Source organism: Sapajus apella, unplaced genomic scaffold, assembly GCF_009761245.1.
Source record: "Sapajus apella isolate SASKATOON/1434 unplaced genomic scaffold, GSC_monkey_1.0 scaffold190, whole genome shotgun sequence".
Taxonomy (NCBI): Eukaryota; Metazoa; Chordata; class Mammalia; order Primates; family Cebidae; genus Sapajus; species Sapajus apella.
The window spans coordinates 717,744-736,051 of record NW_022437130.1 but is presented as its reverse complement, the minus strand read 5'-3'; the positions used below and the strand labels follow the sequence as shown (position 1 = coordinate 736,051).

General features: G+C 53.1%; 1 protein-coding gene across 1 annotated transcript; it reads right to left on the bottom strand.

Moving 5' to 3' along the window:
- Positions 1 to 1,019: 1,019 nt before the first annotated feature.
- CHST13 (carbohydrate sulfotransferase 13) lies at positions 1,020 to 16,212 on the bottom strand. Its single transcript, XM_032269228.1, has 3 exons — positions 15,611 to 16,212; positions 5,379 to 5,461; positions 1,020 to 2,579 (listed from the first exon to the last, which is right to left on the bottom strand). The coding sequence occupies exons 1-3, from the start codon at positions 15,708 to 15,710 to the stop codon at positions 1,734 to 1,736; spliced, it is 1,029 nt and encodes a 342-aa protein (XP_032125119.1). The 5' UTR covers positions 15,711 to 16,212; the 3' UTR covers positions 1,020 to 1,733.
- Between the last annotated feature and the right edge of the window lie 2,096 nt (positions 16,213 to 18,308).

Genomic DNA, 18,308 nt, shown 5'->3' with positions numbered 1-18,308 from the left:
GGAGGCCTCGTGGGGAAACCAGTGGCAGCAGCAGCCCCTTCCCAGGTCCACTGGAGTTGGCCACCCCATTCCTCCTGGCAGGGCCTCTGGACACAGCTTGAGGAGAGCTCAGAGAGGGGTGTCCAGCTCTGGGGGAGCTCAGAGAGGGGCATGAGCTGATAGGGAGGCTCCTTAGAATGGTCTGAGAAGGGATAGCATTGCAGTCCGGGGACGGTGCAAACAACAGCCGGGTGTGACATGTCTGAGCTGCTGGTCCTGCTGGCCCCGGGCTGCCCGGGTCCCCACAGCTGAGGTTTGGCCTCCTCCATGTCAAGCTGCCCTTTCTCCTTGTGTTTCTGATTTCTGCTTTTCGGACATTCAAGCATGCCCTACCCGCCTTCTTCCCAAAGTTCTGGCATTTTTATTGATCACCCAAGCAAACTGAAAAACATCATATATTCGCTGTCACTGTAAGGGGACATTCAGTTCCTCCCAAGGGACTCTCATAGTTGGCTGTCTCCACAAAGCTGGGTGGATGATGCTCATTGTCAAGTGGCCCAAGGCACACCTACACTCACAAATTCATACACAGAATACTCTTACATTCATGCACATATGCACACTCACACTCATATACTCACACACATGCACACATGCACACCCACACTCATACACTCACACACTCATGCACACAGTCACACACGCACCAAGGTGAGAGGCAGCACAAGACCCAGGGCTTGGCTGAGCTGGTGTGGGTTTCAGTCCTTCGCCCAGGTCAGGGTGAAACAGTAGCTTTTCTCCAAGTTGTCAGTGCCAGAATTTCGCACCCCCTACACATGAACCCTCCTCACCTTATGCCCCATGTAGCCCCTCACTCCTATGCACCACTGGGAGGTACCCAAGCTTTGTGGGCACTGTCATCTGATCTTATGCCACTTGGCAACAGGAAAAGCAAAGGCTTGGAGATTGAGTGGTTTGAGATCAGACAGCTGCAGGCTCTCAGAGAAAAGGGCCCAATGAAGCAGAGAAACTCCAAAAAGTCAAAAAGTAACAAAATATGTTTATTTCAAAACCATAACTGCCCAGCTCACCAAAGTTCCATAAAACCTTCTACCACATTGCACCAGCGGCTCTGTTGGCATGGATACTGAAGACTCAGCGTCTTGCCAGACTGAGACCAAAGGTGGCGCCTGGACATTGCCAGCCGCGTGGGAAATGACAGGAGGCCCGATGGCAATGGAAGGCAGCTCCCAGCTGGCTTCAGGTAAGTCCCCATCATGAGGCCAGCCAAGTGAGGGCTTTCGCCCTTGGCCACAGCTGTCCTTGCCAGGGTGGAAGAGGTGGGGAGGGCACTGGCTCGGGCCACACTGACATCAGTATCATCATTCTGTTCTGATGAACCATGAATAGGTTCAGGGACACAGCTGACCCCCAAACATGGCCTTTAAAAGCCTAAAACTCTGGTTACCAAGTCCTTGCCCCATCTATGGGGACTGGGGAGGTGCCTGTCAGCCGGAGCAGGTGGAGGAAGCAGGCCTCAAGCGACAGGCCAAGGCAGGCACATGCATGTAGGGCCACCTGAGATGGGGGGCTCCCAAGCCCAGCCAGGTGTGCCCTGTGCCCGCTGGGCCGGTGGCCAGGTGAGTGCATACTGTAGCTCTTGAAGAAGGGTCCTGGGGCCGGCAGCACCTGCATCCTTTGGGGTCTTGTTGGAAAGGAATTTGCCTCGCGTGGCCACAAGCCCTCCAGGACCTCTAGTGCAGCCGCAGATAGGAGGGGGCAGAGTAGTTGAAGAGCAGGAAGTCCATCTTGTAGAGGTCGAAGAGGCGCCGCTGGTAAAAGGGGCTGATGTCCCGGAAGAGGCGGGCTGCCAGGTCTTGGGAGGCAGCGGCTGCCCGGGGCCGAGGCGGCGCGGGGAAACTCAGGTCGGGCGCGCCGGCCAGGGCCAGTACGAAGGCCGCGTCCTCCGCCAGTGTCTCGAACTTGCCTACTACATCGTAGCGGAGGCGGCACGGGTGGCAGAGCGCATGCGCGCGCTCCCAGTGCTCATTGAAGGGCTCCTCGCGCCGCGTGCGCGGGTCCAGCAGGTAGGCCAGGAACTCGGCGAAGCGCACGTCGTGGCCGCGGGCCCTGGCGACGGGGAGCGCGCGCGGCCGCAGGCGCTGCACGATGCGTGCGCCGTAGCGCCTCTGGAAGTCGGCGCTGTAGGGGCGCGCGAGCTTGTTGCGGTAGGCGGACGCCAGGCGCTCGAAGGGCTCCCGCACGAACAGGAAGGTCAGGTAGGCGCGCAGGCGGCGGTTGATCTCGGCGGGGCTGAAGTCGGCCAGCGAGGGCAGGCGGCCGGGCGCGTGCGCCTCGTGTGCGGGGATGGCGCGCGGGTCGCCGCGGGCTTTGCCGCTCAGCGCCAGTAGCACGCGCTTCCAGTTGGTGCAGGCCACCTTGGGCACGTAGCAGTAGAGCAGGCCATGCGTGTCGTCCACCAGCACGTGCCGCAGGTCCTCGGGCTGCAGCAGGCGCTGCCGGCGTGTGTGGCGGCTACAGGCGCTGCTCAGCAGGTCGCGCCGCTGCCGGTGCACCTCGGCCAGGGCCGCGAGCGGGTCCTGCCGGCGACAGGGGACAGAACAAGGGGACGCATCAGGGCAGGCGGGCTCCTTGACTCTGGTGCTGCCCTGAAGGGCTGTGCTCCGGAATTGGGGGCAGGAGCTGGGCCGGGCACAGACTGGCACCCCAGGGCTGCCACTGATTCCTGTGTGGCTTGGGGCCCGGACATCTATCCTGGGCCTGGATTTGGGAGAAACGGATTCTGACCATGCTAAGGCAGGGAGAAGGACGGGCTGGGTATGCTGTGGGGCGCTCAGAGGAGGAGTGATAGGAATTGTGGCATCAGAGTGTGCTCCCTGTGAGTACGGGCACACATGGGCTCCTCACTATTTACTAAAAGCAGGAGGCTGCACAAGAAGCAGCGCTGTTGAATTCCATACCCACCTGAAAACTGCAGCCGCTTGCGGGCTGTTCGGCTGCTTTGCCTCATTAATAAATGGGCTGATTCTTTACTTACGAATCGGCACTCTCCTTTGCACCCCCACACGCCTTTTCTTCCCCCAGCAAATTCTCATCTCAGCGCTGAGGCATGAGGCTTGCCCCTTCTGAGCCTGCCCCTCCTCTGAGAAGGAACACCGACTGGCTTTAATCTAGCACCAGCTGTGGGCCAGCCGCCTCACCGCTCTCCAGATTAGGTCTGGACTCCCGTAGCCTCAGCCATGCAGAGAACCAGGCCAGCGCCTCCAGGCTTCCAGCTCCCCTCTCTTCAGATCCCTCCTGTTTCACGCGGGGTTCTTATCTCCAAGATTAACACCCCTACCTATATTTTTTGTGTTAAGAGTTCATAAAAGAGTTTTAACTTCTTAAAATTACATTAAGTGCTTTCAGGATATAATTTAAAAGACAACGAATTGGTGAGGATGTGGAGAAAGTGGCGCCTTCACACTTTGCTTGTGGTAATGTAAAGGGATGCAGTTGTGGAAAACAGCTTGGCAGTTCCTCAAAACCAGTAAACATGTGACTCAGCAATTCCACTCCTAGGCATATTCTCAAGAGAACTAAAAACATATGCAAAAGCTTGCACATGAAGTTCATAGCAGCAGTATTCGCATTACCCAGAAAGCCTAAGTGTGCACTGCTGACTGGGCACATGTATGCGGCCATCCATGCAATGGAATATGACTCAGCCATGAAAAGGAATGTGGTGCTGTCACACACCGCCACATGGGTTGACCTGGAGGACGTTATGCGAAGCGAATAGGACAGTCACAAAAGGACGAGTGCTGAACAATCCCACTTAGTGAGGTCCCTAGAGCAGTCACACCCAGAGAGACTGAACTAGAACCTGAGTGAACTGTGGGGGACTGCTGATAGACACTGAGCTGCTTTTGAGGGTGATCAAAATGTTTGGAAATTAGATAGTGGTGATGGTTGCAAAACCTTGTAGAAATACTGAAAACCAATTGTATAGTTTGGAAGAGTGAATTGTATGGTATGTGAGTTCTCAGTTCAGAAAAAAGCCTTCAGGGTGTTTCCATTTCAGAGGAGGCCAAAGCAGCCTTTGGAGGGACACTAGAGCCAGGGCCTGCTTGGGAGGGTGTGACGCCAGAGGGGTGGGAATGTGTGTGTGGTGCACGCATGTGGTGTGTGCCTGTGGGGCATGATATCCCGGTGAGGTGTGTGGTGTGCATGTGTCTGATGTGTGGTGTGTGTGTTGTATGTGTATGAAGTGTGTGTGTTGTATGTGTATGAAGTGTGTGTGTGTGTTGTGTGTATGGTGTGTGTGGGGTGTGTGGTGTGTGTGTTGGTGCGTGTATGGTGCATGCATGTGGTGCACATCTTTGGTAGGTGGTGTGTGTGTGGTGCGCACACCTGCAGGGCCTGCGGGCTACCCTCTTCTCCAGGCTACCCTGGCGCACCCTCTCCTGTCCTCTGCTCCCTGCAAGGCCTTCGGCGCAGCTGTTCCCTCTTCCCTCCCTCCTGTCTGCCTGTTGACTCTTGCTCTTCAGCCTGAGCTCCAATGTGCCTTCTTTAGAGAGGGTGTTCTCTCCCCCATCTAAACTAGGACCCTCTCAGAAGAGCTCTTGTTGCACCTCATACTCCCCTTTAGAGCAGAATTAGTTAAGTATTAGTGTGGGTGGTTAAGTATCAGATGACGTCTTCCCCTGCTGAACTGGTGGCTCTATCAGGGGAGGGACCTGGCCAACCTGCTTGCTGCTGGATCTCAGCATCCTGACCACAGCCTGCATGCAGTAGGTGCTCAATGCATGCTGTCCAAATAAGTACTTCTGTGTGTGTGTGTGTGTGTGAGAGAGAGAGAGAGAGAGAGAGAGAGAGAGAGAGAGAGACAGAGTGTGGGGTTCTTGGTAGTGGTGCATAGTTGTATGTATGTGTTTGAGGTTGTGTGTGGTCCCTGCAGGCCTCTAGCTAAAGTTGGGTGTGTGGGCCAGGTAGCTGCCTGGTCCATCTGCTTGAGAATCACACCAGGGGTGGGGTTCCCTGCACGCCTCCCCACTGCAGCACACACTGAGATTTGGGCTCCCACTAGACTGTGAACTCCCTGAGGGCACGTACAGGTTCTGTTTTGACTTTTTTTTAATCCCCAACATGAAGAACTGTGCCTGGCCTCGGATTATTGATGGATAGGAAGATAGGTGGGTGGAGACCCCAGATCTCTCATCTTACCCCCAAGATTTGCCCTTGTCACTGCTCTCTGACAAAGCCTGGGTTTGGGGAGGATGCCCTTCCGTGCCCCAGTGTGGGTTCCAGACTCATGCCAGCAGATCTGCACTGTTGCTGTCAGGCTTCTGGCTGGGATGGAGAGGGCATGCCTGGGGGTCAGAGGTCTGTCCACCTACCTGGTCCAGGTCATAGAGCTTCTGCAGGGGACTTCTCCTCTCCCCACCAAGCCAGCTGGAGCCCAGAGCTCTGTTTCCAAATGCTGTGGGCATAAGGAGAGAGGTATCGCCACCACATCAGAGGGACTTGCATAGACCTGGGGACTTAGCCAACCCATCTAGGCACATTTGACCCATGCCTGGCACTCAGTTTCCTCCCCAGGTCCTGCCTACCTCCTAGGGGCTTGATGGAGTGGGAGATAACAGGGGGTCCTAATCGGGCAGAATTATATCAGGGTAGTGTCTTGTGTCATTCCTGCCCCCATGTCCTACCCTCCAAAGTTGGAGGGTGCCGGGCAAGAGGGGACAAGTGGGAAGGTGGTACCCAGCCCACCAACCCTCTAGAAAAGGCCAGATCACCCAAACTCACCTACTGCCATCTACCCTGGCCTCATGCCTCACCCCTGTGGGGGTCACCAGGCTGGCTGGCTGCCTAGCACCCCCAGATCCTGCATATGGGCAGCCAGAGAGGTTCAGGCAGCAGTGGAGATGGCACAGTGGGCTTCAGGCTCTCAGTGCCGCCTTGCTAGGCTGGGTGACCCACTGTGGATGCCTGTGGCCTCAGTGCTTCCCCATCAGGGAATATGCTGCTTCACATAGAAGCAGGTTTAGCCATCTCCAGATGAGGAGAGGGATGCTGTCTGTCTGTCTGTCTCCCGGCTGGGGACAGGGATGCTGTCTGTCTGTCTTCTGGCTGAGGACAACCATGGTGTCTGCCTGTCTCCTGACTGGGGACAGGAATGCTGTCTTTCTGTCTCCTGGCTGAGGACAGGGATGTTGTCTCTCTGTTCCCTACTGCACTCCTTAGTTTTCCTAGAACTATTATAAGTAAAAATTCATTTACCTGTAAGTTTATTATTTTACTCAAAATCTGTTTTAAGGAATACCATTTCAAACATAGTCAATTAATATTAATATGTTCTCAGTAATATATGATCATATGCTCCTGGATCCCATTTTTCATGAATATTATCATGTATATTAATACACTAATAAGGTGTAAGGCAATTTTTGAAGAGATCACAAAAACTGGCAAGCCTTTAACTAGGCTGCTCAAGAAGAAAATAGACTCAAATTACTAAAAACAGGAAAGAAAGAGGGGATATTACTACTGATGTTAAAGAAGCAAGAAAGGATTATAAGAGAACTATGAACAATTGTAGCCGAACCAATGAGAAAACATATAGGAAACAAATTCCTAGAAAGACAGAAATTTCTGAAATTGACTCAAGAAGAAATATAAAATCTCAACAGGCCCATAACAAGTAAAGAGGTTGAATTAGTAATAAAAAAAATTCCCACAAAGAAAAGCCCAGGATCAGATGGCTTCACTGGTAAATTTTACTAAATGTTTGGAGAATTAACACCAGTCTTTCATAAAGTCTTCCAAAAAAACAGAAGAGAAGAGAACACTTCCCAACTCATTTTATGAGACCAGTATTATCTAGATCCCAAACCAGACAAAGGCATCACAAGAAAAAGGAACTGCAGAGCCATGCCCCTTAGGAATATAAATACAAAGTTCTCAAAAATTATGGGCAAACCCAAAATAACATCCTATGAAAATGTTTATACACCATGACCAAGTAGGATGGATCCCAGGAATACAAGATTGGCTAAATATATGCAGATCAATCAATGTAATACTCTATATTAATACAATCAAGAAAAAAGCCCACACACTCATCAGTAGATTCATAAAAAGCATTAGACAAAATCCTGTACCTTTCTTCATGACAAAACACACTTAACAACAGATTAAGAATAGATGGAAACTTTGCCAAACTGACAAAGGGCATCAACAAAAAACTCTCAGATAACTTAATAGTGAAAGACTGGAATCTTTCTCTCTAAGATCAGGAGCAAGGCATGAGTGCCTGCTTTTGCCACTTCTATGAATTGTACTGGAAGTTTTAGCCAGGGTAATTGGGCAGGAAAAATAAATAAAAGGCATCCAGTTTGGAAAGTAAGAAGTAAAACTATGTCTATTCATAGATGGCATAACCCTGTATATATAGATAGAAAACCCTAAAGAATTCATAAAACATTAAAGCTAATAAGTGGGTTCAGCAAGGTTGCAGAATATAAGATTACTATACAAAAGTCAATTATATTTCTGTACGCTAGCAATGAATAATCAACATTAAAAATAATAAAGTAATAATGAAGATGTTGATAACAAAGGAAGTATACGACCTGTACACTGAAAACTAAGATATCATTGAAAGAAATTAAAGACCTAAATGAACAGAAAGTCATTTCAGGTTCATGGATTGGGATACTTAACGTTGTGAAGAAGGCAGTACTCCCCAAAGTCATCTACAGATTCTTTGCAATTCCTACCAAAATCTCAGCTGCCTTTTTCTGCCAAAATTGACAGCTGATCTTTAAATTCATGTGGAATTGAAAGGATTCAGAATATCCAAAACAATCTTGAGAAAGAACAAAGTTAGAGGATTCATATTTCCTGATACCACAACTTTACTATACAGCTACAATAATCAAGACTGTGTGGTGCAGGCTAGGAGAGGCATTTAGATGAATGACATAGCATTGAAAGTTCAGAAACAAACCCTTACATTTATGGTAAGTTGATTTTTGATGAGGGTTCCAAGACAATTCAGTGGGGAAAGGACAGTCTACAATAAATGGTGCTGAAACAACTGGATATTCATACGCAAAAGAATGAATTTGTACCCCTTCTTCACACCACATACAAAAACTAACTCAAAATGGATCATAGCCCTAAACATTGAAGTTAAAACTATGAAACTCTTAAGTGAAAACACTGTCATAAATCTTCATGACCTTAGAGTAGGTGATGATTTATTAGATATGACACCAAAAGCACAAAGCAACATATTAAAAAATAGATAAATTGAACTACATCAATATTAAAAACGTGTGCTTCAAAGCACACTATCAAGAAGGTGAAATGATGACCCACAGCTGGGAGAAAATATTTGCAAATTATCTCTCTGATAAGGGACTAGTACCCACAACGTATGGAGAACTCCTACAATGGAACAACAAAAGACAAATCAATTTTTAAAATGGGCAAAGAATCTGAATAGACATTTCTCCAAAGATACACATACGGCCAATAAGCACATGAAAAGGTGTGCGGCATCACTAGCCATTAGCGAAATACAAATCAACACCACGAGGATGGTTTAGAGACAGTAAATAACAAGGATGTGAAGAGGTTGGAGCCCTCACATATTCCTGGTGGGGATGTAAAGTGGCGCATCCATGAGAGAAAACAGTTTGGCGATTTCTTAAAGCCAAGCTTAGAATTACCATACAACCAACCCAGCAATTCCTCTAAGTATGTTCCTAGAACTGAAAACTTGTGCACACAAAAACTTGTGCACAAATGTTCCCATCAGCGTTATTCATGATGGTCCCAAAATAGAAAGAACCCGAATCCATCATCTGGTGAATAGATAACAAAAATGTGTTGTATCCATAACATAGGCTATTAATTGGCCATAAAAGGAATGAAGAACTGACTTATGCTTTCATATGGCCGAACCTTGTAAACGTATGTTAAGTGAAAGAAGCCAGACACAAAAGACTACCTAAGATACAATTCCATTTATGTGAAGTCTGTCTTAATATGTTCATAAGAACATTGAATATTCGTAGGAATATGTTCAAGAATTCAGGAACATGTGAGAAAAGAAGGATAAATATTTCTGTGATCCTTGGCTTTCAACAAAATGAAGTCTATAAATGTAGCTAAGAAGAATATATTCACTAAAAAGATTCAGTGACTTTCCTTGAAAGAAACTTCTGGCACACCAGTAAACCTGGGAAATCTGAGGAACTGGTCTGTTGGCAAACTGACCTAGAGCAGTGGTTCTCAAACTTCAGTGTGTGTGGGGCCCATGGAACTCAGAGTCGCCAGCCCCACCCCTGGGGTTTCTGCTCCAGTAGGTCGGGAGTGGTGCCCGAGAATCTGCATTTCTAGCAGCTCCAGGTGAGGCTGCAGCTGCTGCTCTGGGAGCACGCTTTGAGACCGACTGTGCTGGTGCAGTGCCCGGCAGGCAGAACGTGGTCTGTGCTGGATAAACAGAGCTTCGTGGGAGAAATAGATGGCATCTGGACGGGCCTTGCACTGGCCTCCAGAACCCTGCTGCATGTAGCCAACACCCACCGTCCAGGATCCCTGCCACCCCCTGCCTGCCTCAGGCCCCCTCTGCGCCCCAGGCCATGTCCTGTAAGGCCCAGGAACAAGGGCTAGACTCCAGTACCCAGGCCATGTAGAGGGGCTGAGGCCCTGGGAGGCTCAAGGCTGCCTGTGTCTTATGGCCACTGACCGGCCCAGCATTTGCCCTTCGGTCTCCAGATTGAGTCAGAGATCTGAACTGCCAGACCTGTCCTAGGAACGACATTGTCATCAGAAAAGGAGCTGACAGGACAGGACAGCAATGTTGGCTAGTCGCACAGGTGTGGGGAGGCCCAGGCTGGGTCTGGCCACTGCTGCTGGCCTGAGTGTAGCAGCAGCCATGGGAGCTCCACTGGCACCACACCAGGCAAAGTAGGACAGGGCAGGGTGCCCAGTGAGAGGAGGCCAGCCCTTCTCACCATCTTGCAGATTAAGACTTGTCCCTTTCCTGGGGGCTGTGACTGGGGACTGAGGAAGAGCTGGTGCTCAGCAGCCCAGGTCTGTGGGCAGGGGGAGGAGGGGCAGTCGCAGTGACAGGAGCAGACCCAGGCCTGTCTCCGCCCCAGGGCCCTGCTACTCAGAGGCTCTCAGCCTTCCTGAAATGCTAGCCCTTGCATAAGGCCTCTCATTTCCTGGCCAGACCACAGCCTGTAGGAAAGCGGGTACCATGACAGACCCCAGGGGCCAGAGGGTAGAAGGGAAAAGGGAATAGGCGTCAGAGAGAGGCCCAGAATAGCTACGGCCAGTGATTACAGGGCTGGACCGCCTCCGCCCAGCCCCACCCTGCCTGCCACGTAGCCCGAGGAGCCTGGGCTCTGCAGATGGGCAGGCTGCCATGGAGGGAACAGATGGACATGGGAAGTCAGAAGGGGGGTGTCTTGAGGATACCTGGGTCCAACCCTGACTTGGGCAGCTGGGGCTGGCCCCAAACAGGGCTACACTGGGGGATCCCCCGGCTCCATCCCCATCATTCCAAACCCCCTTGCCTGTGTCCTCTGTCCCCCAGCCCCTCCACTGGGCTCTAGGTCACAGGCCCCCTGCCACCCTCTGCCAAGGGGACAGTGAAGCAGACAGGCCAGGGAGAGCCAGGCAGCATAGCCCAGGAGGTCCCCATCAGAGTAGCACAGGGAAAGCCACGTGGTGATGCTTAGAAAAAGGAAACAAAACCAGCAGGAGGTTAGGGAGACAGGGGAGAGAAGAAGGAAAGGACAATGGGAGGGAAGGAGCAATGGGGACGGGGGAGGGGGAAGTGCCAAAAACAGTGACAGAGACAGGGAGACAGTGATGGATGACAGGGCCGAGGCTGGGAGAAAGAGGAGGAGGAGACAGCAGGGTGGAGGGTGCAGGCTCAGCGCAGTGCTGGGTGCTTAGTGCACACTGACATGCCTACCCCTCTCAGGTAGAAACCATAATTATCCCACTTGACAGATGGGGAAACTGAGGCAAAGATACTTGCCCAAGGACTCACAGCTTCCTTGCTGTGCCAGAAACAGAATTTGAACCCAGGCCACTGGTGTCAGCGTCTGCACCCTTAACGCCCATGCTGCCCTGACTCTGTGTGCCCCCTCATCCTGACCATGACACCTGTCCCTCCTCATGGCACCTGCAGGCCAGTGGGCCCCGTTGCACTGACCCACGAGGAAATGCCAGCCCAGGGAGGGAGAGTTGAGAGAGCTGCTCAAGGCCACGTGATTGCCACACACAGGACACCTGCACACATCATTTTGCAAGGCCTCTTCTGCCAGTCATGATACTGGGTGAAACACTGCACTAGAAACCTACAGCAGAAGCATGGCCATCATCCTCTGCATGCCCACCACCCGTCGTACGCCCACCTCAGCCAAGGCAGGGCTTGCACCCCGGGCAGGGTGAGGGCACAGTCATGATGTGGGGGGATGCTGTTTGGAGACTCCGCAGTCCAGTGAGCAGAGATGTTGACACCCAGCTTCTGGTTAATAAGTTCCATCGGGTCACAGTGTTGCAAGAGCAGACAAGCAGGACAGCCAGGCCCCAGCAAGCTCCTGCCAGCAGGCATGGGCTCCCAAGAGGCCTCCGAGGGCCTCTGCCCTGCCCATTCCTTCCCCTGGGGGCTTTCTGGGGTCACCTGCATGTCTCAGAGTCAGGGACATTCCTTCTGGGAATCAGGCCCAAGGGAGGGACACATTGGACAAGGCCTTTTCCAGTATTATAAGAAGCAATTCTGCTGTTTAGGGGGAGAGAACTAGAGCTCTCCCTGTGTATTTAGTTCAAACTCCATTTGCTGAATTCCTCAGGCCATCTGTAGTGGAACCCCGATCTGCCCAGATCCTCGCTGGGCAGTCCCGTCGGCTGTGCCTCCAGAACCCTCTGGTCTCCCACTTTTACCTCCCCTGCCCACAGCCAGCCCTGGCTAGGTCTCAGGGCTCTCCCTGGGGCAATTAGCAAGACTGGAGGAAGATGCCTCACCTGTGTCTTATTTCTCCTCCCCCCACCTTGGTGATCTCTAAACCCACAGGGCTTCTCGCACCTCACAGCAAACCCTGGTTCCCACCCAGTCCCTCCAGTGCACTTTACTGCTGAAATCTTTTGCTTTCTGTATAAGTTGACCCCTCTGGAAGGTTAGTTCTACAAGGAAGGGGACTTTTTGCTTTTCTGTACCCTGCCAGTGCCAGTGACTATTTTAAGACCGATGCCCTCTGACAGTCATAGGAAGAACACCCCAACCCCTAGCGTGTCATTCAAGGCTATTCATGACTGAACCCCAACTTAGGGTATCTTCCTGCCTCCGGTCCCACCACTCTCTCTCAAGGACCCAGAGCTCCACCCACAGCACATTGCTTCACACCCCAGGCATTTCACTCCTCCGTGCTTTTGTCTGTACCATTCCCTCTGCTTGCAGATTCCTCTCTCATTTTCCTATCTAGTAAACTCCTATGCAGCCTTCATAGCTCAACACCAATGCCTCTGCTTTGTAAAATGGCAAGAAAAAAGTTTTGGGGTTTCAACTGGGATTTAAATCCTGGCTCCATACTTCCTGGCTTGAGCAAGTAACTTCCTTTCTCTTGATCTTTTCTCCTCTGCAAAATGGGATTGCCAATTCCTGTTCTGCAGAGCTGCCCACTGCCAGCTTGTCTCTTCTCACTGTACTCTCTGGAGGTCTTCTGAGCTCTCGACACTCCAGCAGTACCTGAACATGGACAGCAGCATGGGGAACATCTACCGATTCGGCCCCAGCAGCCGCTCCCTCTCCCTTTGCCAACCCACTAGAGGAGGAAGTCTGCCAGGCACTCAGCCCAGGTGGTTCTGATAGGCTACCCTCCGTCTCCACCTGCTGAGATAGGCATGTGGCCCAGGCCTGTCCAATCAGAGCCTTCCAGCCCTTCCTGCCACCTGATTGGCTCAGAGATGGGCACGTGAGACCCAGACCAGGCCAATGGATGCCTCCTCGGGACTTTGGCTAGAACCAGTGGCAAATGAGCCCTCTCTAGCTTTGGGCTGGGTTTGCTGAGCTGATGCAGCTGAGAATGAGGCTATGGCAGAGAAAAGCCAAACTATAGCTGGAGGTGTGATCTGAACCCCGAGATCTATGCCTGTCTGAGGCAGAGGCACCTGGCCTTTTCAGTCACAGGTACAGACCCACTCCCTCCCAGCTGAAGGGAGTCTGAGTTGGGTTGGGTTTGTCCTCGCCGAGGCTACCATTGTGTGCCATCGGGTGGTCCACAGTTTCAGCTTCTTCGACTCCCTGAGGGTGAGCAGGGGCTGGGATGGGATGCAGAGCCCCACCTGGCTCCAAGAGGAACACCTGTGACTCCAAACACTGGGACAGGGCTCAGCCCTGCGGCTGTGGGAATGGAATGGGGGAGGGAGCCTGGTGCCAACATCACTCTCGCCAGTATCTCAGAGGCAGAAGATATAGAGCCGAGACCTTGGGCTTTCATATTAAAAATGTAAGTTCCTTGAGGCAGGGGTATTTCTAAGTTTTGTACCCGACTGTCTCCCAGCACCTAGACATATGCTTGGCATGAGCAGGCAACCAACAGGTCCGTGGTCCATGGTGTGCCAGCCATGGGAAGCATGGCCACCATGCCCAAGAGACCCAGGGATGACAATGGAGCTGCTGCTGGGCCCTGGGGGTGAGGGTGGGGTGCTGAGGGCAGCGGTGCTCTGCGCAGCTGTTCCACCTTTCTGGAATCTCCTCTTCCCTGGGACTCTAGGCATTAGGCCAGTGCTGGTTGTGGAGCCCTGGGGCTTAGGCTGTAGCCCTGAGGGGGCTGCCACAGACCTCTCCCTAGTAGAATATCTCTAAGCTCCCTGGGGCAGCAGGAGCCCCAGGTCTGAGCCAGGAACCTTCAGTGGCCCCTTGCCAAGCTTACAGCAGCAACTCTTGCTTTGGAGAAGGAGGGGACAGTTCTGGGCCTGCTCTCCCCGGAGAAGGGGCTGAAATTCCTCCTGGGTTCCGGAGCCCTCAGCCCCAGGCTAGAAGCCCTCACAGGCCACAGACCACATCCCTTCCAACCCAGGCGTGGCTGCAGAGACACTGCAGGCCCTAGTGAGGCCATTTCCAGATGCCATGGGCAAGGCATGCCCCTCCAGCAGGACTAGCCTGGCAGGAAAAGACCTCTTGCAGCTGGGTGCCCTCCCTAAGTGCCACCTGCAGGCCCACAAGCACAGCCTCAGCCAAAGCTTCAGCTTTGGGCTTGGGAGGGAGAGAAGCCAGTGGGAGAGGCTGGACAGTTTGGTCTGATTAACTCTTGCTGACCCAAGGTCACTGACAAAGCAGTGATGGCTAGAAACAGGCCATGGGAGAGGTACAAGAGAGCCTGACAGAAGCAGACAGAGATTCTGAGAGATGCTGTGTGAGAAGCTCATGGCTAAGGGCAGGATACGCCAGGTGGGAAGCCCAGCCTGCACAAAGGCTGTGAAGGGAGGTTCGGAGCCAACCTCCTAACACCTGCTGTATCTTCCCAGGCTCTGCAGGAGAGGGAGAGAGGTCAGAAGGAACAAAGTCCAGAAGGTGACTAGTACCTCTGTTTTTCATCCCTCAAACCTGGGTGGAGTAGGTGACAGGAGAGAAGTGTCCCACAGAGCCATGGGGATGCAGACACTCCATGCAGCCCCTCAAAGATGTATGTGTCTTTGCAGACACTCCCCAGGACCCAGGCGCTTAGTTGTCCTCTAACATCCCACACTAAGCCCTGAGGGGCCAGTAGCCACCAAGCCCTGCCCTGTCTTAGTACTGGGTAAACATCTGTCTGCTTAGTGACTGGGAGGACAGAGGCTGTGGCAGACACAGACACTGAGTCCACACCCCAGACTGCCAGGAGACTCTCCACTCCATACCACCAGCCAGCTCATGGAAGGGGGACGGAGGGTGGGCTGGAAAGACAGACCCCAGCCCTATCCCATGGGCCTGAGGAGGCATCCAGGTCTGGCCTGCTGTGTCTGGACACACAGGGAGCAGGGGGCAGAGGGCAGTGTGAGGGGCAAGGGGGATGGGCAGAGGCCTTCCCAAGCCCGGATATCCTCAAGTCTTGGGCCACTCCTGCCGCCACAAGAGCCCCAAGCCCTACCTGGTGTAGATTTCAGGATGGAGTAGGGAGTGGCACCCAGTGCACAGCAGGACAACCAAGGGACCTGACTGAGTGGCCCAAGCTTCCCCTCCTACGCGCACAGGCCGAGCGCGCTCAAGTCCAGAGGCTGCCGGGTGCATAGGGGAAGGGGGCGAAGGTAAGGGAGATGGCCTTTCCGGATTGGCCAAATGTGCCCCACCCCCCACAACTGACCCCCGTCTCCAGGCACGGGCTGTGGGACCCAAATAGTCACCGCTCCTGGAGTGGGGAGATAACTCTGGAGGAGGAGCAAGAGCCTTTGCTCGCGGGAGGTGTCTTTCGGCCCCCCACCAGCGCCCCTGCCCGCCACCCCTACCCCCAGCTAGGAAGGAGATGACAGGTGTCCCCGTCGCCGTCGAGGGGTCAGGCCGCGGTGGGAAGCGCAAGGAGCCGGGTTTGGTTGTGGGAGAGCGGCGGGGCCGGCGAGCACTCACCTGGGCCCAGGGCGCGGGGCGCGGCGCACAGGAGTAGGAGAAGCGCGGTAACCAGACAGGCGGCTGCCAGCCCGCGCCGCCGCCAGCAGCGCATCCCCATGCTGTGCCTGGCGCGCGGCAGAGGACAGTCCGCTGCGTCCGGCTGGCGGCGACTGTGCCAGGGCCCGAGACCCGCCCCTAGCCCGCCGGGCCCTGGCAGCGCAGCGCCTACCAAGATGCACCGTGCAGGCCAGGGGAGCACGGAGGCGGGACCCCAGTCCCCTACGAGCCCCTGCGACTCCCTGGGGATTGAGGAGGCGGGCCACAGTGAGGCTGCAGGCCCGGTCCTCTTTTCGTGCCCCCATCCTCACCCCATGGGGCCGAAGTCCAGGGCTGGAGGGTGGAGACTGATTGGGGAAGCCCCTCGCAGCTAGGCCCCGCCCCTGGGGTTTCCCTAGGGATGCCGTCATCCACCCAAGGCCAAGAGGCACTGTCACCATGGCATGGCCCCCACCCCCGCGAGGTGTCCCCTTGCCTTTTTGCTGCCTTAGATGCCAGGGGCCCAAGGGCTGATCTGGGATGAGCCAAGGAGCCTAGGAGAGTGTCCGGCTGTCCATGGCTCTCCGGGACCCCAGCCCTCAATAGCAGGCCTGACTGTCCTTTCTCCTCCACCCAAGGCTACCCTGCAGCCTTGCTTTCCTCCGGGGTCTCCAGGTCCTGCCTGAATCTAGCTCATGTAGGTCGGGCTAGACTCTGGACAGAGAGGTAGGGTGTCAGCTTACATTTTCCGGGCATGGAGCTTGTTGTACCTCATCATGTCACCCACAACTGCTCTGGGCACCACATGAGCACTGAGGACTTGCCAGGGACTCTGTGTGTCTGAGTTTATGTGTCTGTTTTGCGGGGTGGAGGGGCGAGGTGAGAGTAAAGTCCAGAATTTGAAAGATGCATATGTCCAGCTAGCCCAGTGGGTGGGAGCCCACGGCCCAACCGCAGGGTCTTGCTGTGCAGAAGTCAGGCTAGCAGGGAACCGGAGGGTGCAGCTGGCACTGTGTGCGCTGATGAATTCACTGGAGCCAACATTTAGCAGTGTGAGTGCATGGGATAGGCTACTGTGTTAAACTCCAGGGTTTTCTGGAGATTTTTGTATAAATTTAAGGAAGACAAGTGTAGTTTTGTTACATGGATATAATATGTAATGGTGAGGTCTGGACTTTCAGTGTAACTGTCACCTAAATAATGTCATTGTACCTGTTAAATAATTCCTCCTCCCTCCCACCCCACCCATTCTCCTATCCTTCCAAGTCTCCAATGCCTATTATTCCACACTCTAGGCTCTGGTTATTAAACTGCTCTTGAAAAATCTGGTGACTCCAAATTCACCTGGTCCCACTTACTGCTGTGGGAGATTAGAAAAGTCACTGCACCTCTCTATGCCCCATTTCCCTGTACAGGGGAATAATCCTGAACCTCCATATTGTGAAGATTAAATGGGATATGGGAAATGTTTGCAGCGGTGCCTGGCACTCACTGAGTGCCAAGTAAGTATTTGATATTAGTAATTAATTTAATTTATGGTTACTGCCTGTTTCTGGCGAGTTGCTGGTTTCTGTTACAGTGGTGAAATAAAAATTTCCTCCTATTACATTTATTTAAGTTGTGGATCTCTTTAAGGAAGAATATTAAGGAAATAATAGTTCTGCTGGTTTTGTGATACAGCTTTAAATGGTGTTGATGTTCTCAAGGACAGAGGCGTGGGAGTCCCCCCTCACAGTAAGCCAAAAGCTTCTTATCATGACTTTCCTGGCCTTGGGGAACCTCCAGCCCACCCCTAGACTGGCCTAGGACCCATGGATTCCAGGTCATCCGCATTCCCTGCCGGCCCTAACTCGCATCCAAAGGTGCCTTCCAAATTTCCCCGGACCCGCATTCTCTGGCCCCAGTGCCAGCCCTGGAATCTTCAGCGCGCCTTATGTGCTGCCACCTGGTGGCCAAATTTGGGAATAACATCTGAGCCCTTTTTTCAGAGATGTCACTGGAGACAAGTAGAGAGATGGTCTTGGGTCTTGGGGTGGGAGGATGCAGATCCTGGCTAGACACCTGGGGCCTCAGGAGCTTCCCTATGAAGATGCCCTCTCCCAGGGACTCACATTCATTCAGTCATTCAGTCATTCATTTGAGGGATATAGGACACCCACTCAGTGCTGAGGCTCCAGTGAGAGGGCAAGACTCATGCAGTGTCTGCCCTCACAGCATTTCCATTACAGATGGGAAGCATGGAAAATCTGGATAAAGAGATGGTGCAGTGAATGCTACTGTGAAGAAAACACAGCGGGTACCAGGATGGGAAGTGTGTCTGGTGTAAGGAGGTTGCTGGGGCAGGCCTCAGGAGGTAGCATTGGAGCAAAGATTCCAGAGAGCAGAAACCAGCAGGTGCCATTGCAAAGGCCCTAAGGTGATGTTCCAGTGGCTGTTGCTAGGTAATGAACTGCCCTAAAATTTAGCAGGTTAAGGCAACCATTTAAATTTTGCTTACAAGTTTGTGGATCAGGAATGAGGGAAAGGGCTTGACTGAGTGCTTCTCATGGGAGTCTCAGGCTGCCGCAGTCAGATGTCGGCTGGCCCTGTATCACTGGGAGGCTCACCCAGGTCAAGTGTCCTGCTGACTCACGCTGGCCGGGGAGCTCTGCTGGGCAGTGATCTGAGGATCCCCTCAGGG

What these genes read in the sequence shown, in the direction of transcription:
- CHST13 (XM_032269228.1), bottom strand. Translation starts at nt 15,710, where the DNA reads ATGGGGATGCGCTGCTGGCGGCGGCGCGGGCTGGCAGCCGCCTGTCTG. An exon ending in GCCCCGCGCCCTGGGCCCAG is followed by an intron (nt 5,462 to 15,610) that starts GTGAGTGCTCGC and finishes TTATGCCCACAG; the next exon opens with CATTTGGAAACAGAGCTCTG. An exon ending in AGCTCTATGACCTGGACCAG is followed by an intron (nt 2,580 to 5,378) that starts GTAGGTGGACAG and finishes TGTCGCCGGCAG; the next exon opens with GACCCGCTCGCGGCCCTGGC.